Source organism: Lissotriton helveticus, chromosome 5_1 (genome assembly GCF_964261635.1).
Source record: "Lissotriton helveticus chromosome 5_1, aLisHel1.1, whole genome shotgun sequence".
Classification (NCBI taxonomy): Eukaryota; Metazoa; Chordata; class Amphibia; order Caudata; family Salamandridae; genus Lissotriton; species Lissotriton helveticus.
The window spans coordinates 663,319,325-663,344,337 of NC_136065.1; the positions used below are offsets into that span (position 1 = coordinate 663,319,325).

At 46.5% G+C, this 25,013-nt stretch overlaps 1 protein-coding gene across 2 annotated transcripts in view; it reads left to right on the forward strand.

Annotated features, from left to right (window-relative positions):
• The window catches only part of SEC31B (SEC31 homolog B, COPII component), a 1,031,933-nt gene that overhangs the window by 836,469 nt on the left and 170,451 nt on the right, over positions 1-25,013 (forward strand). For both annotated transcript variants that reach the window (XM_078643061.1, XM_078643062.1), the window contains exon 22: positions 3,508-3,569. In XM_078643061.1, coding sequence (XP_078499187.1) covers positions 3,508-3,569 — 62 coding nt within the window. The remainder of the gene's footprint in view (positions 1-3,507; positions 3,570-25,013) is intronic.

Consider the following 25,013-nt stretch of genomic DNA (forward strand, 5'->3'; position numbering starts at 1 on the left):
TTTACAGAATAGACAACATCTATCTTTATTCAGAGTACCTGCTGTCAAAGCTTTTATGGAAGGATTAAAACGTATAATCCCACCTAGGTTACCACCTGCTTCAGTATGGAACCTAAACGTGGTCCTAACTAGACTTATGGGACCCCCTTTCGAGCCTTTACATAAGTGTGAATTACAGTTCCTAACATGGGAAACTGCTTTCCTTGTGGCCATCACCTCTCTCAGAAGAGTTAGCGAAATACAAGCATTCACAATACAAGAACCATTTTTTCAGATACACACTAACAAAGTGGTTCTTAGGCCTAATCCAAAATTCCTGCCAAAGGTTATTACTCCTCTTCACCTAAACCAATCAGTAGAGCTACCGGTGTTTTTTCAAAACCCGGACTCTGTTGCAGAAAGGGCTTTACACACCTTAGATGTTAGAAGAGCCCTGTTATACTACACAGATAGGACCAAAACCTTCAGAAAAACAAAACAATTATTTGTATCTTTCTCTCCTCCACACAAAGGCAACCCCATCTCTAAGGGGGGAATTGCCAGGTGGATTGTAAAGTGTATACAAATATGCTATCAAAAGGCTAAACGTACACTAACAGTTCCTCAGACAAACTAGGAGCCTCTATGGCTTTCTTAGGAAATATACCACTAGAGGACATATCTATATGCAAGGCAGCCACATGGTCTACAATACACACCTTCACGAAACACTATTGTTTGGATGTGCAAGCCAAGCAGCAAGCTGCAGTAGGCCAAGCTGTCCTTAGAACACTGTTTCAGAATACTGCAACGGATACAGGCGACCACCGCTAGGGGAGACACTGCTGCACAATCGATGAACAGTATACGATCTGCAGCTCATATGCCTCGAACGGAATATGCTACTTACCAGTATGCATCTGTTCTTGGCATGTAGAGCTGCAGAGTTGTATACGCCCTCCCGCCTCCCCGGGGCTTGTACCCGTTCCAGTTATCATCTTAATTAGATGCACATGCATGGACATCCTTTCTTTATCTTTACTTCTACTAACTCCATCATTTCCCATCATGGCGAAAAACAATCTGAGGATGGAGTCGATGACAATGCGCAGTATTGTCCAAGGGAGGAGTCACCTATCTCGTGACTACAAAGACTTCTTCCAAGAAGACAACAACCTGCAATCATCCGAGCCCGACACCAGGTGGCGATCTAATGCACAGTATACGACTCTGCAGCTCTACCTGCCAAGAACAGATGCATACTGGTAAGTAGCATATTCCTTCCATACCTGCCAACTCACACGGTGCCACAGTGTGACACACAATATCGGCTCCCATTACACGGTCTCCCGGTGAGGAGTCAATATCACACTGTGGCAGGGGAAAAGAGCTGAAAACCACTGTAAATAGTGGTTTTCCAGCTCGATTTCGAGAGGCTTTGATCTACTCACGTCCATTAAGGGGTGTTAAATCACCCCAGGTCATCGGCACCAGCCAGCTATTTTGGCAGGGGGGCAGGGGAGGGGGCTTAGGGGCGAGGTGGGGTGGGGTTCAAAGGTGCCTCGTAGGTACTTCTTGGCGCAAGGCCCCACCCCCTCCTCACACTGTGACATTGTTCTGCAAGTGGCTGGTATGTGTTTCTGTATTATTCTTTTCAAAGTTTTGCTGTGCTTCTCACATAGCCCCATGTGGTTAGGTGGACAAATCCAATAATCCTACATCGGAACGATTTGTTGCATACTGTCACAATAGGCATGGCACAAAAGATTCCCCCGTGTTTATGCCACTTTCGCATCATCTTCTTAATTATGTTGAATTTATACAAAATATTGTTTGTGCTTAAATTACTTTTTTCTTTATTATATTTTTTGCTTTTCATTTGTTAACCTCCTTTTACATTGTGGTTGCTATCCCAGAGCATTTCAAACCTATGTGGCTTTTCATCAAGGGTCTGTACACAGCAATGAATGTAATGCAGCTATACTGTGCCGTACATAAGAAGATTGTAAAATGTACCCAATTCATGGTTCACTTATTCGTACGGTCACCTTTAAACTAAAGTCCTTTATCATCGAGTAATTTCACTTTATCAGACACAATTTGTAGTTACATCGCAATCAAATATTCCTTAATCGCTTTCAAGGTTTGTTGTCCTCTTTCAATGGCACCGTTCAAGGTGATTTCTATTTGCTCTGTAAACTTACTCTTTTGAGTCTCAAAATGTATCCTATTTCTGATGTAGTGTTAACTCACAATTTGCAAAACTTTTAGTTTAAACAAATCCTTCTTGCGTTTTATTTCCCATTCTAAGCACTGAGCTTCTCTTAATCGGCTGCTACCTTAGTTCCTTCTCTCCAGTGGAGTAGTGTTTTCACAAATCCCTGTCCACAAATTTCTCATAACCGGCTGCCCTGAAACTGATGTCCATGTTGGTGCCATATTTGTTTCTACTCCTATATATAGACAAATAGCAGCAACATCACCTTCCTATGGTCCTTCAGCTGCACATGCTGCCCGAGTCCTTCCATTTTCCATCCCATGACATGCCAGTTCGGTGGCTTAATTCTTCTTAAAAATAGTCAATAATTGCTTTTGATCCTTGGATCTTACAGATTTACTTTCTTTTTTGGAAGAAGCTCTCTTCCATTCGCTCTCCAACTTTGCCACCCTGCACAAATATCTTGATAGAAGAGACTGCTTCCCTTATACAAAAGGGTGCTGCCGAGAGTATCTTTCACAAAAAAGGTGGTGATGTTACGGGCACTTTTTTTATCGTCCACGGGAAAAACATGTTTTTTACTCCAATTCTAGACCTACAGAGGTTGAACAATACATGAAAGAAATTAGAGATTTAAATTATTGATTTTGCTGCAAGTTCAATAGTTTTTACCTGCCCGGGTCCATCTAGTTGCTACTAGGTCTCTAGGATGAGTATTTTATGTTCCAGTAGCCGAAGTATACCATAGTCTAGTGGTATAGATCAGCCTGATATGTCAGTTTTGTTCTGGAAAATATCTAATGGTAAATGTCCAAGAGCATCCAGGGAAATATAACATGTCTATTGTCATAGTTGAAAAGTACCATTGTACTTTCAATTCAAATTTGATGCCTATAAACACTTAAATCAAATTATTTTTAGACAGAAAATGCCACCACCAATCTCAAATACAGATCAATGGGTGTGTTTCAAATCTGATTGGTGTACATATTGTTGATATATTCCTAAGTCAGTTTAAATAAAAGGGATCAGTCGCAGACTGTGTTTCTGGTGCTGAGTTAGCCAGAAGATTACATAACAAGTACCGCTGTCAAAATGTGAGTGTTGAATCCCTAGTATGCTCAAAATATCAAGCCACTGGTGTGCTGTAGTTTAACCTAAATTATATTTCCATACGTATGTTGAAAATATACAATCACTGAAAGAAGTTTAGCATTCTATTTACAGTTGTTTAGGGAAAAACACACAAGTTGATAATTGACCAGAAATAAAGCTGAAGTGATGTTACCTTATTTTGTTTTTTATTATAGGTGGAAGTGTGGAAGGCTGGAATGATCCTCCTTCCACCAGGGTTGGGTTTCCCCGAAAAAAGGTAAGCTGCTGTTCCTAGGCGTGTAAGTTGTCGTGCATGACTAGGAGGCCATAAAGAGCCCTAAGCTGTAACAGTTATGAATCACAGAAGCTTGGAAAATAAAAACTCACTCTGTCTCTTGTACTACTCTCTCCCCCTCTCTTTTCCTTATTCTGTTCACCCTCATTTTTCTTCCTCGACCCAATTGTTCACTAAATAAGGTGTTTGGTATAATTCATTTGTAGTTCGACTCTATTTGTACTTTTTCAGCTGTCATATTTAGGTGTCCTCGTTTTCTTAAAGTACACTTGCATTACTGCTGTGAACAATGAGCAGCAACAGGACAATTTAACAGAAAATTATTTAAAGCATGGATTAGAAATAAGTTCATATCACTATGGAAGCTACTCTGATGGAACAATAGCACTGCCCATCGTTTGCTAGGTGTTTTCACACAAGTCAGATAATTCAAGATAGTGTTCGTGTTTTTTTACAGTGAATTCACAGTTGGAGCGTGAAACATTCCAGTATCGTTCTGTGTAAACAATATCTGAAAGAGACACGTTAGAGACACGAAGTCGGTATACGCCTGCAGGTGGAACAGATTTGTGGCATGGTGCACAGCAAAGGCTGTGGATCCTCTTGCTGCCCCTCTCTCTGAGGTTCTTCTCTTCCTTCTTTCTCTTGCCCAGCAGGGCTCTGCTCTGGGCACTATCAAGGGCTACCTTTTTGCCCTTTCAGCCTTTCTGAGGCTGCCTGATCAACCTTCAACCTGATCAACCTTCTTTGTTCAAGTCCCTATTGTTAATAGATTTCTAAAAGGCATCACACACACATTTCCTCCTGTTCCGTTTGTGATGCCTCAGTGGGACTTGAACCTTGTTCTTACATTTCTGATGTGCGCTCCCTTTGAGCCACTTCATGTCCTCTCCGCCTTCTTACTCTGAAGACTGCTTTCCTGGTTGCCATCACCTCTGCCAGGAGAGTGAGTGAGCTCCAGGCCTTTTCTTGTACTCCACCTTTCCTTTCTGTCCATCCGGACAAAGTGGTGTTGCGTACTAAGCCATCTTTCCTGCCCAAGGTTGTCACGGCCTTCCATATTGGGCAGTCTATCACCTTGCCAACCTTCTTCCTGCCACCGCATCCCTCTAAAGAGGAAGAGCGGCTCCACCGTCTGGACCCAAAACATGCGCTCTCATTTTACTTGGATCGCACACGCCAGTTCCGGGTGGATGACCAACTCTTTGTTGGTTACGTGGGCGCTAAGAAGGGGAAAGCGGTGCACAAGAGGACCATCTCCCGGTGGATCATCTTGTGTATCCAGGCATGCTACTCCTTGGCTAGAAAGGAGCCCCCTGTTGGATTACGGGCTCATTCCACCCGAGCCACGGCGACTACTACTGCCCTGGGCCGGAGTGTGCCCTTACAGGATATCTGCCAGGCAGCTATGTGGGCATCGCTGCACACGTTTGCAAGACACTACTGCCTGCCACTGTTCCCTAGAACGTGCGCGGGTGAGTGCGCGCACACTGAAGTCACCCCGAGCGCGTAGTGTCTCAATTGCAGCGCACACACACAACACAGCTCTTAAGACCATTCGCACCGCATCAGGAAAGTGTCTCCCTCATGTCCTGAATGGTTAGGGAGGGCTCGGGTACACGAGCAAGTGACGCCTGAACTTGCTGCGTTTTTTTCTTAATAGCGCACAGCTGGGGGCAGATTCTGTGGCTTTGTGAAAGTATTCATGTGAATCGCAGCCCCATCATGCGCTGCAATTAAACATGAATACTCTTACAAAGGCACAGAATCTTTAAGGTGAGGTGCTAATGAATTTCCGGATGTCTAGAGGATTTTCTTTTCAAGGTAACCCAAGTACAAGTATTAGAGTACTATTTAACCTGGGGAGTACAACATTGATTGCAGTCGATTTAAACGTGTGAGAGATGTTGATGTATAATTTTGGCTAACAAATATACCCGTGCACAAGACTCTCACACGTCTGCCTGTGTTATGCATGGTCATCTTAGAACTTTACAATTACAAATGGGACACATTCATGCCCCAGCCAAATGCACAGCATTACGCCGCCCTTGCGGCATTCAAAACTTTAACCATTTACTCCAAATCTTATATTCGACCATTATTAATTTCTCCATTTTTGCTGAATTCTTCATGCTCCATTTTATAGAAATCCACGTCTGGAATATTTTATGGCTTATTTTCAAGTTTCTTATATTTATTCAGTGCCCATCCGGACCTCTTCAATAAATACGATTAATGCCAGGCTCATCTTAGGCAGTGTTTATTTCATAAAAACCCAATGCATTTCGGGCGACACAGCGCCCTTCTTCGGGGGAGGGGTGACTTTTGAATTAATTTGATAATGCTCCAAGAGTTTCAGTTAAGTTTACCATGAGCCACAAGTGCAGAAATCACAGATGACTATTAGATTACATTTCTGTAGAAACCAGTGTGTTGATTTCATTTTATGTAAAATGCACTACCGTGAATGGATGACTAATTGGTAAATGTTTCATCATTTTTCAGTGACCCCCGAAGAAGGGCGCTGTGTCGCCCGAAATGCATTGGGTTTTTATGAAATAAACACTGCTGCTGTGCATTTGGCTGGGGCATGAATGTGTCCCATTTGTAATTGTCTAGGTCGTACCTGGTGGCATTTGGGCATGCCACATACCAATCTGCACGCTATCACAAACCTAATGGCAAGGAAGTTGGAAGAAAAAACGAAAAATTGTTGAAAATTAGGTGTGCATCCCTTATCCTTGATAAAACATCTTAGAACTTTGTAATACTGCATTCCTCAAAAGCCTCAGACCGCCATTATTAGCTTCCTCAGCAACACACGTTTTTTTGTTGGTATAATGCCCCCTCCTATGGACAGGCTGTGTTATGCGCATTCTTAGAGGCTGTTCCCATTTGAACAAATATCAAATCTTTTTGTTTAATGTGTTTTTCTATAAGTTGTACCAGTCAAACTCGAGTAGACTCCTCAGACGGGTGCTGTGGTTGATTTCATAATGTAATTCCCATACTTTGTTCTTGTGCTACCCCAGACATCAAATGCCATCTCTGTGCATTCATTCATAGGGTTTGCCCATCTCATTGTTAAGAGAATAACTCCACCCATACTCTGTTGCACCCAGCCCCTGCGTAGCGGCCTCCAAAGAGTATATATAATTTATGGCTGGTTGCAAAACACCACACCTATTGCCCCGCTGTCTGGATTAAAAAAACTTAAACTGTAGGCAACAGAAGATTGCACCTCTCGGGCGTTTCGCCCTTCACAACTGTCCTCTTCCCATGCTCCGTATTTATTGTGGCCTAAACTATGATGCAGACCACTGTAGAAATAGTAGGTATTCCTTTAAAAACAATGAAATATTACCTTCTGCTTGTTCCAATGCACCTCCCTGTCACACATGTCAGATTGTCTCGCAATGTTTGTCATTATACGGCATTACAGACCCTCTTGCTGATAGCTGCAAAACAGAGTTTTTGTTCTTCCTCTCTTCTGGTGCATCAGTCTGTTTGATTCCTTCAACTACATTCAGCTCCAGGATACTCTCAGGGGTGACGAGAAGTGCTCTACAAATATACTCGTTTGATTGACTGACATCCTGGTCCCTGACCCCTCCCTTCCACTCTAACTCAGACTTGTTTTCTCTTTCGTTTTTCCATGCAGATAGTCCTTCATCACTCCCCCTGCAGCTCAGAATGCCTTTTTTAATATGAAAAATCAACTTATCTTATATTTGTGTAACTTGCAACTCGCTGTTTCTTATGTAAAGCGCCCTGATACCTCCGGGTCTAGCCACCACTGTATAAAACTCATCAAATAAATAAATAAAAAATAAAAAAAAACAATCTGCTCCGCAGCTGTGCACTATTAGGAAAAGTAATGTGGCAATCTCAAGCGCGACATATTCTTTCAGATGATTCTGAAAGAACATGTTGTGTTTGAGTCTGCATTCCTTTGCTAATAGTGGGCATCTGCGGTCCCCCCACATGGGTTAGGACAGAGAGCCGAAGAGGGGGCTAGCGGCAGAAACAAAGTTGTGTGAGGCCTGCAGCAAGGCACTAGTGCGGAGGCCCCCGAGGAAAAGACTCTGAAGTGGAGGCTGTGTGTAGGAGGGCTGACCCAGTGGAGGGCGGTATCTTTTTGCCAGCGTGCCCTGGGGGCCTGAAGAGCCCCTGGCCAGAACCGGATGCGTTACGGTCAATACAGGCGATCGGTCATAACACAGGGGCCTGCCTGGATCACCCGAGGGGTTCTGGTAATTGCCAGCTGAGGGACGTGTTTGCAATGAGGTGGCATTGGAGGCAGCCAAAAGACAGCCAGACAGCAGCATAAGAAGAGAGGGTGCTTGGTGGCGTTCTGCTGGCGCCACAGGTGGAGAAAGTGGGCTGTGGCCAGCAAGATTTGAGATATAGAAAGACAATACAATATTCACCACAGCAGGAATAATGTTAAATACTGTTAAATGTTGTCTACGCTTCAGGTATAGAAATGTTACTGCAAAAGGTTAAAGGGAGCACCCCTCACATGTTAAAGTCTTTGTTTGCTCTCCATGGGAGGGGTCACAGAGTCAGTGACTTGCGGCCCTGTCCTCTGGCTCTGCTGGGGTACAACTGGGGCACTGATCGCCCCACTAAAGAGCTAGCTGGATCAATAAATATCATACACTAGTGATTAGATATTGATTAGGCTGAAGTTGGGAATGTTTTTAACACCAAGGCACGTTTTTTTCTCTAAATACCATGAGCTTAAGTATGCATATTCAATAAATGCATGCATCTTAAAAGCGAGCACAATTACCAACAAGCACTGACGAGCCTATTTTACCAGAGCTTTGCCTTCTTTCAAATCATAGAAAGCAGAGTCCTCCTGACCACAACGAATGACTCCCTCGGCAAACGTGCCACCCGGGCTGTATTCTGTACTCAGCAGCTGCACAGTGCGTGCTCTGGACTCCAACGGCCACCACGGGTCCGTGGGTTTGGATCTCGGCGGTGGCAGGGATCATTCATGATTATGGTTGAATTACCGCACTGCGGTGTAAGTACTGCTCTGGCATTGCCAGGTCTTGCGTAATGCTCAGGAAGCTCTGAGGATTACTTCCTATTTTAACTAATACATTGTAGCTAGCAGCCCGCAAAGCATACCAGGAGCAGCGGTCTCGCACATTCGCGCTGCCACTCCAGTTTCAGTATAGCGGCGTTATGGCTTGACAGCCGAGGCAGATGCTATGGCTATTGTGCGTGAATTTGCATTTCAGTGAGGACCACCACACTGAAGTGCGTTAGTCTAACACCTGAAGCATTGTACTTGGCAGGGCTGTAAGTAACACTTTCTCGCCAGCAAAATCACGCCATAAAGAGGAGGGAAACATATATAGAAATTACATGTATAGCTGTCAAGGTTTCACATTGCTCTGTGTGACCTTTTCATGATTTCAGTGTAATTATTAGTGACATTTCAACAACTATGAGTGCCGCTTTCTTTCCAGCAAAAGATAGCTGGCAAGTTTAATTTTCCTTATGTGACATTTTCATATTTTCCTTGTGTTTGTGTGACATTTCTATACTTATGTCTGATGCGTCTCAATATTTTGCTTCCCAACAATATTTTGATCCATAACCAATATAACAATGAATTAACATAGTCTTTAATCAATATTAGCACTGCAAGTTAAACTGTAGAACTTGTGATTTCACATCTGCTTTTAGTATGTGTTGCCTGTGTATACTTTACAAATCTTGTATTGCCTTTCATGATGTTTCCTTTTTACATATAAAATTGTTCTGAAATAAAAAATGCATCTACATAACACTTCAAGGGATGTATGACATTACAACGCATGCTTTTACCTCGCATGCTGTTACAACGCAGTTTTTACAACGCATGCTGTTACAACGCATAGCGCTTTGGGGTGCTGGATAGTGAATAGTTTAATTTACTATTCCAACTCCAGTCCCCGTGGATAGTAGGGAAGGTGTTGGATAGTAAATTAAAACTATTCCCTATCCTAGAGCGCCCCCCAGTGCAATGCGTTGTAATGGTTTTCGTTGTAAAACCTGCGTTGTAAAAGCACTGCGTTGTAAAAGTTTCGTTGTAAAGGATGTTTCCCCACTTCAAGCATACCGAAGAGTGACCAATTCCTTTGCAATACATGGTGTTGCAAAGATTTTCTTTGAAACAGACGTCTTCACATCTACCTTCAAAAACCACTGTTCAACTACTAACACTTGAACATGCGTGATCACTGGTACTAGACAACAATTGAAAGGTGTGAACCTTTTATTGCTCACAAATGTACAGATTCAAGAAGAATAAAAATTAAGCAAAGCAAACTAATATGAGCAGAGAACTACACATTAAATCACAATAGACTGTTTCCTTTCTGAAAGCCGCCTCTCTTTCAACCTTTTCCATTTTAATCGGATCAAGCACAACAAATACACTTTCCTGATAGTGACTCAGGACAGAATTGTGTCATAGGTAATTTACTATATTATTGCTTGAAAGGGTGTTCTAACTTTAACCAAACACTGTGTAAGGCACCTCATTGAAAAGCTGGGTGATGCTGGGTAGAATTTTGCGGGGTAGAATTGGAACACGGTTTTATGCAACTCCGTGTTTAAGCTCAGTAGTTTCAGGAGCCGGAAAATAAGAAAAGGCGTCAGGGTCATTTTGAGGCTAGACCCAGTGCTTGCACTTTGTGTATTTAACTCCTTTGATGCTCATGACGAGCTCAGGTCGTCATGAGCACACGAGCACTGTGCTGCATGACGAGCTGAGCTCGTCATGAGCACGGGGCCGCTGTGCGTGACCCCCCTCCCCCCAGCACAGTGGGGGAATGTGCCCAACAGCGAAGGTGTTATAGGCTTCTCGAAGCCGCCCACATCCAGATTCATCTGGTGCCATATCCATGTGTATTGTATATATGTGATCTTGTATAGGCGCCTAATATTTTTCCACCCTATGAACAGTGCTCGAGTTGAGGATCTTCAGTAAAATCTTAAGGTACCATCATTGGAGTCTAAATTGAACACCTGCCTTTAGACACTTTATGTGCCGCTACAGGTGTGGAAATGCACCGCCCTTTCACTTTTTTAGGCAAAAATTTGGAGTGATAGTTAGCGCTGCACCCACACTTGCGATCTGGTTCCCGGCGCACATAGCCTGGGCTGCAGCGCACAGAGACCTTACACTGCCGCACACAGAGGAAAAAAATCAGAGGGAACATTGCTGCCTGGACAGTCAAGTCCGGAGGGATGGCTTCTTTGGCCGTTCCGTCCTCCAGGACTTTCTGGTGTGATTATTGGTTCGCAGACCCACCACCGGGGTTGGTATTGCTGGGGTATCTATTCTAAGGTAAGGAATCTAATACTAACGTGTCTCTTTCAGATGCACAAGTTACTACTTGTGTAACGATATATCTGTAAGAGACATTAGTTAGTATTAGATTCCTTACCGACCCACCCATCCTCCCCGTTCTGCGAACCGATATCTAGGGTTAGGGTTACCCCCTTTCAGGGCCCTAGTTTCAATGGCACCAGTGTTGGTTTTTAACATGGCTCTGCGTTTCTGGCGCGGAAAAGCTGTGTCTAAGAACTGACCCCAGCACGCGGAGGCAGCGTCTAAGTACTCCGACGACGTCATCACAGCGCCCACGACGCCGACGACGGACGCGGAGCCGCAGACGACGCCTACCGACGCGCAAGGGTACTGCTACGCAAAAATTTCCGGATCCAGTCTGACGCCTGGGGATATTCTAAGGTAAGGAATCTAATACTAACTAATGTCTCTTACAGATATATCGTTACACAAGTAGTAACTTGTGCATTAATCTCCAGTATCTTGTTCAGTCTCAACCAGCCTTATTTCTTTCAGCAATAAATGGGCTAATAGTATATATTACCTGAGTGCGTTTATCCACTGCTCTTGAGGGGTGTGATATAGAGCAAACAAGCATTTGCAATGCAATCGGTCTCGCCTTTGGGACCTTATATGTATTTAGCTATGCAGCACATTAGCTAGGGTTCTGAAACATCTACTGTTCTTTAACATGAAGAAAAAGTAATCACCAAACTGCTTGACATGCCAGTTATGGGAATGCATGGAGAGAAATATTGCCTTTCAGTGGGAAACGGTATAGTCCAAAGCTCTGTTTTTAATATAAAATCAGGGCCTCCGGTGGTCATATCACTGAAAATACAACATTTGAAAAAAATATTATTGTCTACTGGTGCTCGTGGAAGACAATTTCTATGGACTGGAATCTAGAGAATGCTAAAGTGGTTCTGGTATTTTACTGACCTCTGCTGGTCGTTTTCTGTCAAGAAAGTTAAATAGAGGCAGTGGCCAGAAATTTTTTAAAAAAGAAAGTCCTTCACCAGAAAGCAGTTCTGGTATTTTACTGACCTCTACTAGTCGTTTTCTATCAAGACAGTTGAATAGAGGCAGTTGAACAAGCAGAAAGCAATTCTGGTATTTTACTGACCTCTACTGGTCCTTTTCTATTAAGAAAGATAAATAGAGGCAGTTGAACAGAAAATAAGTCCCTAAGCGGAAGCAGACAAGTCCTAGGGCTGATCTCCAGAGCCCACAAAGTACATACACATATAAGTATGTACTAAAGTTTATACTAGCGGTCTCGAATGCTGGACCTAAAATGAAATAGAAACCCATTTCCAAAAACCCAAATATTTGAAAACAAATTAAGAGAAATACGCTTAGGTCAAAATCAATAGACAACAAACCCCAAAACACCTTCAAAATGTAATATCCAGTTAGTAAAACGGTAATAAAGCAGAAAAGAAGGTGGATAAATCTGGTGGAGGCAGAGTTAGCAAAGGGTTAAGAGGAGATACTGTGGTATGCAAGCAGAGCTCGGCAAATGAGTTGTAATAAAAGAAGCATAGGTGAGCAGAAAAAATACTAATTTTAAAAATGGGTGAAAGACGGGGAACCAAAAGTATGGGCAAACCCCAGTCATAGTGGAAAGGTTTCATTATTCCCATTTATAGCTTTGGCCTGATTGCTTGTCATACTGCTTGTTTTGTGCTTTATGTATGCAGCATGGTCTTACTCTGACTTGAATTGCTTCCTTGGTCACAGTCTTGTGTTTAATGGCATTGGCTTTTTCCAGAATATTTTGAAATTTCATTCCTGCTTTCTTCATGAATTGAACCAGATAACATTTTTCTTTTACCATGTCATGGAGGTGTTCACCCGCTATTGTCCTGATTGGAAAGTCCTGATTGGGAACAAATCCTCAGAGTTGTTTGGGGGGAAGGTTTGCTTCTGACAAGACATGCAGAGTCTGCTTCTTCCCATTCCTTCATCGAGTTGATGTTATCCATCTGAAGGTATATATTCTGATGTGGTTCATGGATCCGAGAGGTAACTGGTCTTATGTCTTAATTGGGTCCGTACAACATGGCTAATTCTCTTCCAGGGGAACCTCATCAAAGTCATAAGCACTGAATATTCCCGCCCATGTGTGGGACCCCGGAAACAATAAAAAAATATATATGTAAAAAACACATATATCTCGCTCCACATATATGTACGTACATATATTATTTTTCTCACACCAATGCAGCTCCAAAACTGAGGCTAAAACAATGTAAACACATGTACATGTACTGCAATTAGTAAGGAAACAAAAAACACATTAGGTCAAATATCCCTTGAACTTTGTGTTTTAATGAGTAAAACCACTCATAAATCCTGAAAATTGCTTTGATTGTGGAGAAGCGTGGCTCAGTGGTTAGAGGCGGCAGACCCGGAAACTGAGATTGGCTGTGGACCAGGGTTCGATTCCCCGCCTCGGCGGGTCTCGGGCTCAAAATTCCACGGACTCGACAATTCTCGCTCCGGTGCCTACTCGACTCACGGGGTCACACTCTGCGACTCTGGGCAATAGCTTGCTTAATCTCCACTACGGCCCCTCGTGGCGGGATGCCTGGCTTTCACCTTGTGGATACCCTGCTGGGGTATCTCACAGGGGAATACCAGGATGGGTTCCCTAAGCAAGCGCCTTGATACCTTCGGGTGATACGTGCGCTATATAAGTCGCAATACATTTACATTTATAAATAGACATTGTTAGCCCTCAGGCTGCATTGCAAAACAACAGCATAGAAAATGAAACCATTTTCAACAAAAACTGGCACCGTGCCTTTAAGGCAGCCATGACCCCAGGCTTCCCATCATGCCTCAGGGGTGACAGTTAGGTCAGTTGTTCTTTCCGGCTCCTTCAGTCAGGACCCTGGTGAAACAGCTCCTTTTCTTTTTGACTTTCTGTCAAAAAAATATTCCTATTCACCTACAATTTTTACTTTCACTCGACGTCTTTTAGACCTAGGGTATTTCTGCTACCTTATTAGGCTTAAAAAAGGTGATTTGTCCGTCAAAATGCCTTCCCTCTTTGACAAATGCCCTTCATGTGGAAGGAAGATGGCCAAGACTGACACTCATTCAGTGTGTATCCTGTGCCTACCAGACTCTCATTCTTCAAAAACCTGTGAACACTGCCAGGTTTTAACATCCAGAACTCTCAAAGACCGAGAGAGAATTCGCATTTACGGACTTTCTGAGAGAGGAAGATCTCCCAAGAAGCAGAAAAGTCGGAAGACGCGGTCGACGTCGAAAGAAGTCCCGACTTGTTCACCTTCGGCGTCGGGATCGGCGTCGACGAAGCAGTCGACGGCAACGGAGAAGACGTCTTCAGTGTCGAAAAGCAAGGTACCTCCGCTACAGACAGCGTCGAGGGGTGGATCGCCGTTGAAGCGGAAGAGCTCGACGGCGAGCCAACTGACGTCGAAGCAGCATCGTCATGCTGTGACGTCGAGGCATTCTCCGTCGACGCCTGACCTTCGGCGTCGAGACAACCTCCGTCGACGACTGGTCGTGGTCGTTCGACGTCGAGGGAGCCTCTGCCGACACATCGTCGATCGACGTCGAAGCAGCCCACGTTAACGCCTAGTCAATGGCGTTCGACGTCGAGGCAGCCTCCGTCGCAGTCAGACCAGCGGCATTCGGCGTCGAGGCACCCTCCGTCGCCGCCAGAGCATCGGCGGTCGGCGTCAAAGCAGCCTCCGTCGTCATCGAGCAGGCACCCTTCAACGGCGAGACGCTCTAGGTCGAAGGACAGTCAACGACACTCGAGGTTGAGAAGATCGGCTTCGAGGAGATCACGGTCGACGTCGAGAGAGCGTCTAGCTGATCGGCGTTCGTCGTCGAAGCAGCCACCGTCTACGGATCTGCGGAGATCCAGGGAGCGGGGCGACTCGCATTCAGCAATTGTCTCTCCTACAAGAATACAGGAGAGGTCGCTTTTGAAGCAGGTGGTGCAAGAGATGGAGAGTGAGTCATTGGACCAGCCTCAAGCCCTAAGGTTTCAACTGGGTTCCCCAGGATCAGCTTCGGCTGCGGAGGTGGAACAATCACCGATACAGGATCCTCCCGTCAAAAGAAGAAGGGTCTCGGAGGAGAGAGGTCTGTCGAGGTCTTCCTCTAGACGGTCACTGGTGAGCCTGTCCTCATCCTCCTCGGCATCTCGAAGTGGCAGATCCTCGGACGGGAAAATCAGCTCTTCGGATAGGGAGAGGTCCAAGTCCCCTGCAAAGTCGCAGCAGGATCAAGCGGATCAACCTCCTCCACGTTCACGTTCGCCAGTGAAGGATCGCACCCATAAATCTCCTTCTGTTCGTCTTTCCCCATGGTGGTATAGACCTCTTCACCACTGGGCCAAGGACAAGGAGACGGCGGATCGGTTGAGGGCGTATCGAGATCAAACCTCCCGCCGCAAAGAACGGTCTCGGTCTAGAGTGCACTCAAGTAAGAGAATATCTAGCCACAGGGAGCAATCTCGTTCTAGAACGCGCTCAAATAGGAGAAGATCTAGGTCCAGGCGGACTCATAGCTCATCAAGTTCATTGAGACCCGTTCTCACAGGAATTACTCTCCGACTCTAACAGACCACACTCGAGAATATCTCCAACTGAGGATATTTTCTCATTCCATGCATCTTGGGCAGGGGAGCCCTGAAGCTAGGAGTGCCTATGACAGCTCCGCAGGTCAAAACGACGGTCATCTTCGAAACCCTGCAGCACAGAGCGGCACCCAAACCTTTATTGCCGTTGGTCCCGGGTATCATGGATCCGGTGAATGAAGTCTTCCTGACTCCGGCTACAGTGAAGTCAGTCCCAGCGAGGATTCTCAAGAAATATCGTTCTCCTGAAGAGGATCCTCTGTTCCTCAAGTCCGACCCACCTCCAGATTCGGTAATCATTGCGGCGGCTAAAAAATCCAATGCGGTAGCCTCCTCATCCACGGTACCGCCGGATAAGGACAGCAAGTTACAAGACTCATGGGGGAGAAAAGTGTGTAACACCTCAGCCTCTTTCCTTAAGGTCTCCAATGCGGAAGCTCTGCTGGGCAGATATGATAGATCTCTGTGGGACTCGCTTCAGAGGTTTTCTACTAAACTGCCTCGGGAGGATAGAAAGGACTTTGAGGAGATTCTGATGGAGGGCAGTCAAGTCTCCAATCAGATTATAGGGGCAGCGGCAGATGGAGCTACTCTGGCTGCGCATGGGTATGCGCATGGAATCACAACGAGGAGATCCTCGTGGTTGCGCCTAACAGCATTGAAACCCGAGGCTCAAGCCAGAATACTAAACCTTCCTTTTTCAGGCACATCTCTCTTTGGGGCGAGTGCTGATGAGGAGATGCAATGGATGAAGACGGAGTTAGACACCCTCAAAGCCGTGGGGCTTGAAAAGAAAAAGGAATTCCGGAAGAAATTCCGTTCTGACAACAAGGGCTCTTCGAAGCAGAGGGTTCAAACCCCTCACTGGCAGAAGGGCCAGAACCAGCAAGGCCAACAGAAATCGCAATATAAAGGCAAGCGCAATTCTAAAGGAAACGGGAATCAGCGCCAAGGCAACAGCTTCAATAAGCCTCAGCAGAAGCAATGAGTCTTCACTTCCCCCAGCGCCGTTGTCCACTCCAGTGGGGGGAAGCATTGCACATCACAGGAAAGAGTGGCAGGCCATTACAAAAGATCAATGGGTGTTGTCTACGCTGCAGAATAGGTACTGTCTTTGTTTTCATCGTCTACCTCCACTCGTTCCTCCGATGCCAACGTCAAGCCACCAGATACAAGTGCTAAAGAAGGAAGTAGCGACACTCCTCGAAAAGTCAGCCATCGAAAGGGTGCTGGTGGCTCAAAGGGGGAAAGGAGTCTATTCGAGGTATTTTCTGGTCAGAAAAAAGGGCCAAAAGGCGGAATACAGGCCCATTCTGGACTTGAGAACACTCAATCTATATGTCAAAAAAGAAAAGTTTTGCATGTTGGCGCTTCACCAAATATATGCACATCTCAGGAAGGGGAATTGGATGTGTTCGCTGGACCTTCAAGATGCATACTTTCATGTTCTGATACGGCCCGATCACAGGAGATTCCTTCGATTCCGGGTGGGGACCTCCCACTTCCAGTTCAAAGTCCTACCGTTTGGGTTGAAGTCGGCCCCCAGGGTGTTCACGAAGTGTGTCGCAGTGGTGGCAGCAGCTCTACACCGCAGGGGGGTCTTCGTATAACCATACCTGGATGATTGGCTGTTGAAAGGTCCTTCTCCAGACAACGTAAGGAATCAATTCCAGACATGCATAGAACTCTGTCAGCATCTAGGCCTGCATGTCAACTACAGCAAATCTGTCTCCCAACCCACTCAGAAGATTCACTTCCTAGGAGCACTGCTACACTCCGAGGTAGGAAAAGTGTTTCCTTCGGAGGAGAGACAGTATTCGATAACGCTCAAGTGCCAGCAAGTTCTTCGCAACAGGACTCAGAAAGTGCGAAAGATAGCCTCCCTCTTAGGGTCGATGGCTTCATGCATCTTCTTATTACCGAACGCCAGACTTCGGATGCGTCCTCTTCAGCAGGATCTGGAGGACAAGTGGGACCAGCAATCAGATCGCTGGGACGATCAGATCACTTTGTCGGAGGTAGCTCAATCTTCCATCCAGTGGTGGACAAAGAAGCAGAACATGCAGGTGGGAGTTCTTTTCCATCAGCCTCCTCCTACGCAAACGATCATCACAGACGCGTCTTTACAAGGCTGGGGGGCGCAAATGGGGCCTCTCCAAGTGCAGGGTCTGTGGTCGTTCAAAGAAAGCCCCTACCACATCAACTTGCTGGAATTGAGAGCAGTCCACCTGGCTCTCAAAGCGTTCCTTCCCTCACTTCAGGAGGAAATGGTTCTAGTACAAACGGACAACACCACCACAATGTACTATTTGAACAAGCAGGGAGGAACACGCTCAAGGACTCTATCACTGGAAGCTCAGCGCATCTGGCATTGGCTTTTGGCTCGCAAGTTGTCTGTTCAAGCAGTCCACCTCCCAGGAGAGCAGATCGTGAGGGCGGACGCACTAAGTCGGCACTTCGAAGACAAAGAGGACTGGGTTCTCAACGACGAAGTGCTAGAAGACATTTTCCAGTCTTGGGGTCGTCCTTCCATAGACCTCTTCGCGGACGACGTAAACAGCAAATGCCCAAGCTTCGCCTCAAGGGTCTACCGACCAGGAACGAGAGGGAATGCTCTTTTGATGAACTGGTCAGGGGAATTTGTGTACGCCTTTCCACCCCTTCCGCTGATCCCGAAGGTGGTGAGCAAACTGAACTACTCGTGCACAACAATGATCTTGATTGCCCCCGACTGGCCGAGACAATGGTGGTACACGGACCTACTTCACCTGTCAGTGTCTCCTCACAAGAGGCTTCCATGCAGGCCGGACCTGTTATCGAAGATGAACGGGAGGATTCACCATCCCAACCTTCCGTCACTCGACTTGGCAGCATGGCTCCTGAGGTCATTCAGTACGGCCATCTAGGACTGCCACAAGACTGCATGTCCATTCTGAGAGAAGCACGACGTCCTTCCACAAGACACTCTTACGCATGCAAGTGGAAGAGGTTCTATATGTGGTGCATGCAGAATGGTCATAATCCGGTGAAGGGTCAGGAAGAAGCAGTTCTTCCCTACTTGTTGTACCTGGCTAAAGCAGGGTTGAAGTTTAATTCCATTAAGGTGCATTTAGCCTCTATAACTGCTTATAGGCGATCACCTTCACAAACCTCTTTTTTCCAGTTGCCAGCGGTAAAAGATTTCCTGCAGGGTCTGAAAAAAGGTGTACCCTCCTGTACGTCCTCCTTCTCCCCCCTGGGAGCTGAACCTAGTACTATCAAAGTTGATGGGCCCTCCTTTTGAGCCCATTCATAAAGCTACTTTACAGCATATTTTCTGGAAAGCGGCTTTTTTGGTAGCGATTACGTCAGCCCGTAGGGTGAGCGAGATTCAGGCTCTATGTACCAAGGAACCATATACAGTGTTTCATTTGAATAGAGTAGTGCTGAGAACGCACCCTTCTTTCCTGCCGAAAGTGGTGTCCGATTTTCATGTCAATCAGTCGATCTCTCTGCCCACTTTTTTTCCCAATCCCTCTACTCCAGCTGAGAGGGCTTTACACTCTTTGGAAAAACCAAAGGTTGGTGATGGACGGAGCGTTGACAATACAAACACTCACCCCCAGTCAACTGATCTGGGTTTAATCCATCACCGTTCTTTAGCTCACTCCGCCACCCCAGTTCAGACATGGCCATATGCAAATCAGTCTGACCCTGTGCCTCATGGGAACAGTCCAGCCCGAACTGCCAAGCCATGTCTTCCCTGGACCGGAATCAAGCTTCCCAGGACCGGTTTCTGGCATTACAGCCGTCTTCAGCCGGGCTTGCTTGACTCCAGTGGCAAAGTGAGCAAGGGACTCACATCTGAGCATACCCTGCCAACTTAGGGCGAACAAAGAAAAACCAAAGGTTGGTGATGGACGGAGCGTTGACAATACAAACACTCACCCCCAGTCAACTGATCTGGGTTTAATCCATCACCGTTCTTTAGCTCACTCCGCCACCCCAGTTCAGACATGGCCATATGCAAATCAGTCTGACCCTGTGCCTCATGGGAACAGTCCAGCCCGAACTGCCAAGCCATGTCTTCCCTGGACCGGAATCAAGCTTCCCAGGACCGGTTTCTGGCATTACAGCCGTCTTCAGCCGGGCTTGCTTGACTCCAGTGGCAAAGTGAGCAAGGGACTCACGTCTGAGCATACCCTGCCAACTTAGGGCGAACAAAGAAAAACCAAAGGTTGGTGATGGACGGAGCGTTGACAATACAAACACTCACCCCCAGTCAACTGAAATGGGTTTAATCCATCACCGTTCTTTAGCTCACTCTGCCACCCCAGTTCAGACATGGCCATATGCAAATCAGTCTGACCCTGTGCCTCATGGGAACAGTCCAGCCCGAACTGCCAAGCCATGTCTTCCCTGGACCGGAATCAAGCTTCCCAGGACCGGTTTCTGGCATTACAGCCGTCTTCAGCAGGGCTTGCTTGACTCCAGTGGCAAAGTGAGCAAGGGACTCACGTCTGAGCATACCCTGCCAACTTAAGGCGAACAAAGAAAAACCAAAGGTTGGTGATGGACGGAGCGTTGACAATACAAACACTCACCCCCAGTCAACTGATCTGGGTTTAATCCATCACCGTTCTTTAGCTCACTCTGCCACCCCAGTTCAGACATGGCCATATGCAAATCAGTCTGACCCTGTGCCTCATGGGAACAGTCCAGCCCGAACTGCCAAGCCATGTCTTCCCTGGACCGGAATCAAGCTTCCCAGGACTGGCTTCTGGCATTACAGCCGTCTTCAGCCGGGCTTGCTTGACTCCAGTGGCAAAGTGAGCAAGGGACTCACGTCTGAGCATACCCTGCCAACTTAGGGCGAACAAAGAAAAACCAAAGGTTGGTGATGGACGGAGCGTTGACAATACAAACACTCACCCCCATTCAACTGATCTGGGTTTAATCCATCACCGTTCTTTAGCTCACTCCGCCACCCCAGTTCAGACATGGCCATATGCAAATCAGTCTGACACTGTGCCTCATGGGAACAGTCCAGCCCGAACTGCCAAGCCATGTCTTCCCTGGACCGGAATCAAGCTTCCCAGGACCGGTTTCTGGCATTACAGCCGTCTTCAGCCGGGCTTGCTTGACTCCAGTGGCAAAGTGAGCAAGGGACTCACGTCTGAGCATACCCTGCCAACTTAGGGCGAACAAAGAAAAACCAAAGGTTGGTGATGGACGGAGCGTTGACAATACAAACACTCACCCCCAGTCAACTGATCTGGGTTTAATCTATCACCGTTCTTTAGCTCACTCTGCCACCCCAGTTCAGACATGGCCATATGCAAATCAGTCTGACCCTGTCCCTCATGGGAACAGTCCAGCCCGAACTGACAAGCCATGTCTTCCCTGGACCGGAATCAAGCTTCCCAGGACTGGTTTCTGGCATTACAGCCGTCTTCAGCCGGGCTTGCTTGACTCCAGTGGCAAGGTGAGCAAGGGACTCTTGTCTGAGCATACCCTGCCAACTTAGGGCGAACAAAGAAAAACCAAAGGTTGGTGATGGACGGAGCGTTGACAATACAAACACTCACCCCCAGTCAACTGATCTGGGTTTAATCCATCACCGTTCTTTAGCTCACTCTGCCACCCCAGTTCAGACATGGCCATATGCAAATCAGTCTGACCCTGTGCCTCATGGGAACAGTCCAGCCCGAACTGCCAAGCCATGTCTTCCCTGGACCGGAATCAAGCTTCCCAGGACCGGTTTCTGGCATTACAGCCGTCTTCAGCCAGGCTTGCTTGACTCCAGTGGCAAAGTGAGCAAGGGACTCACGTCTGAGCATACCCTGCCAACTTAGGGCGAACAAAGAAAAACCAAAGGTTGGTGATGGACGGAGCGTTGACAATACAAACACTCACCCCCAGTCAACTGATCTGGGTTTAATCCATCACCGTTCTTTAGTTCACTCCGCCACCCCAGTTCAAACATGTCCATATGCAAATCAGTCTGACCCTGTGCCTCATGGGAACAGTCCAGCCCGAACTGCCAAGCCATGTCTTCCCTGGACCGGAATCAAGCTTCCCAGGACCGGTTTCTGGCATTACAGCCGTCTTCAGCCGGGCTTGCTTGACTCCAGTGGCAAAGTGAGCAAGGGACTCACGTCTGAGCATACCCTGCCAACTTAGGGCGAACAAAGAAAAACCAAAGGTTGGTGATGGACGGAGCGTTGACAATACAAACAATCACCCCCAGTCAACTGATCTGGGTTTAATCCATCACCGTTCTTTAGCTCACTCCGCCACCCCAGTTCAGACATGGCCATATGCAAATCAGTCTGACCCTGTGCCTCATGGGAACAGTCCAGCCCGAACTCCCAAGCCATGTCTTCCCTGGACCGGAATCAAGCTTCCCAGGACCGGTTTCTGGCATTACAGCCGTCTTCAGCCGGGCTTGCTTGACTCCAGTGGCAAAGTGAGCAAGGGACTCACGTCTGAGCATACCCTGCCAACTTAGGGCGAACAAAGAAAAACCAAAGGTTGGTGATGGACGGAGCGTTGACAATACAAACACTCACCCCCAGTCAACTGATCTGGGTTTAATCCATCACCGTTCTTTAGCTCACTCCGCCACCCCAGTTCAGACATGGCCATATGCAAATCAGTCTGACCCTGTGCCTCATGGGAACAGTCCAGCCCGAACTGCCAAGCCATGTCTTCCCTGGACCGGAATCAAGCTTCCCAGGACCGGTTTCTGGCATTACAGCCGTCTTCAGCCGGGCTTGCTTGACTCCAGTGGCAAAGTGAGCAAGGGACTCACGTCTGAGCATACCCTGCCAACTTAGGGCGAACAAAGAAAAACCAAAGGTTGGTGATGGACGGAGCGTTGACAATACAAACACTCACCCCCAGTCAACTGATCTGGGTTTAATCCATCACCGTTCTTTAGCTCACTCCGCCACCCCAGTTCAGACATGGCCATATGCAAATCAGTCTGACCCTGTGCCTCATGGGAACAGTCCAGCCCGAACTGCCAAGCCATGTCTTCCCTGGACCGGAATCAAGCTTCCCAGGACCGGTTTCTGGCATTACAGCCGTCTTCTTCCGGGCTTGCTTGACTCCAGTGGCAAAGTGAGCAAGGGACTCACGTCTGAGCATACCCTGCCAACTTAGGGCGAACAAAGAAAAACCAAAGGTTGGTGATGGACGGAGCGTTGACAATACAAACACTCACCCCCAGTCAACTGATCTGGGTTTAATCCATCACCGTTCTTTAGCTCACTCCGCCACCCCAGTTCAGACATGGCCATATGCAAATCAGTCTGACCCTGTGCCTCATGGGAACAGTCCAGCCCGAACTGCCAAGCCATGTGTTCCCTGGACCGGAATCAAGCTTTCCAGGACCGGTTTCTGGCATTACAGCCGTCTTCAGCCGGGCTTGCTTGACTCCAGTGGCAAAGTGAGCAAGGGACTCACGTCTGAGCATACCCTGCCAATTTAGGGCGAACAAAGAAAAACCAAAGGTTGGTGATGGACGCAGCGTTGACAATACAAACACTCACCCCCCAGTCAACTGATCTGGGTTTAATCCATCACCGTTCTTTAGCTCACTCCGCCAACCCAGTTCAGACATGGCCATATGCAAATCAGTCTGACCCTGTGCCTCATGGGAACAGTCCAGCCCGAACTGCCAAGCCAAGCTTTGGACCTGAAAAGGATTTTAAAGTTCTATCTGGACAGGTCCAAGTCTATTCGGCATTCTGATCAGTTATTTATTAACTATGGATCGATCAGAACTGGTCATGCAGCATCGAAACGTTCCATTTCCAGATGGATCGTTTCGTGTATCAAACTTGCTTACCAATTGGTGCAACAACCTCTGGGGTTTACCCCTAAAGCGCATTCCACTAGAGGTAGAGCTGCCACGGCGGCTTACCTGCATAATGTGCCCATGTCTCAGATTTGTCAAGCGGCGACCTGGAGGTCTGTCCATACATTTACCAGACATTACTGTCTAGATTCTGACACGAGAGTAGATACCCAGGTGGGCCAGGCCTCCCTGAGGAATCTGTTTAACAGCTGAGTTATTGGCTGTTATAATATGGTTGGGTCATGTACTTCTCATTTACCTGCAGGTGGTTGATGGGCTTGCTATTCTATTCGTTGCTTATGACTATTGATGAGGATCCCCTGGAAGAGAAGGATAAGTTACTTACCTGTAATCCTAGTTCTCTTCCAGGGGTATCCTCATCAAAGTCATAAGCAACCCAGCCGCCTCCCCAGGTAAATGAGATTCGGTACTGTTACAATCTTATGGTTGAGCCCTGTCTTCAGGGTTATGCAAAGAACAACTGACCTAACCGTCACCCCTGAGGCATGATGGGAAGCCTGGGGTCATGGCTGCCTTAAAGGCACGGTGCCAGTTTTTGTTGAAAATGGTTTCATTTTCTATGCTGTTGTTTTGCAATGCAGCCTGAGGGCTAACAATGTCTATTTATAAGCAATTTTCAGGATTTATGAGTGGTTTTACTCATTAAAACACAAAGTTCAAGGGATATTTGACCTAATGTGTTTTTTGTTTCCTTACTAATTGCAGTACATGTACATGTGTTTACATTGTTTTAGCCTCAGTTTTGGAGCTGCATTGGTGTGAGAAAAATAATATATGTACGTACATATATGTGGAGCGAGATATATGTGTTTTTTACATATATATTTTTATATTGTTTCCGGGGTCCCGCACATGGGCGGGAATATTCAGTGCTTATGACTTTGATGAGGATACCCCTGGAAGAGAACTAGGATTACAGGTAAGTAACTTATCCTATTTTCCAATGCAGCAGAATGAACGTTATTGCTGGACTTAAACACTTAGAGGCCAGAACCTCTGTTATAATAAAGCTCTTGGGTTACTTGGTCATTTTGAAGTGCAGTTGTTATACCCTTTCAAGTTGTCTGTGAACCGTCTTTTGGGGCAAACACATATTGAGTTAATTGAGTTTAATTATCTTTTAGCTCTGTACAACCACGTAGCACTGTATCTAGATTTGTTCTAGGTTGTCAACTGAAGAGAAGCTCATATGGGCTGAACCCGATGAAGCTTGGCTAGTACTTACTGTGAATAAGACTAAGTGAAGAACTTATACTGAATTTATCTGATCTGTATCCTTAGCTTTTCATAGCATCTAGTTAAGAGTTTGATTATAGCATTCCACTAGAACATCTTTTTCTGAATGGTGTACTGCAATCCTCAATTTATTGTGCAGTTTCTGATCGATACTTCTAACTGCAGATTCCTCCCCTTTGAATGCTACCCAGGCACCAGACTGGATCCAGAAAACTCTACATAGCTGTTCTCCTGCATAACATTAGGTGGCTCTGTGCTAACCACACGTAACTCCGGAAGGGACGGAGCGAAGCCCCATATAAGCATCACCCTTACGCGTTGATGTCAGCTTCTCTCTTTCCC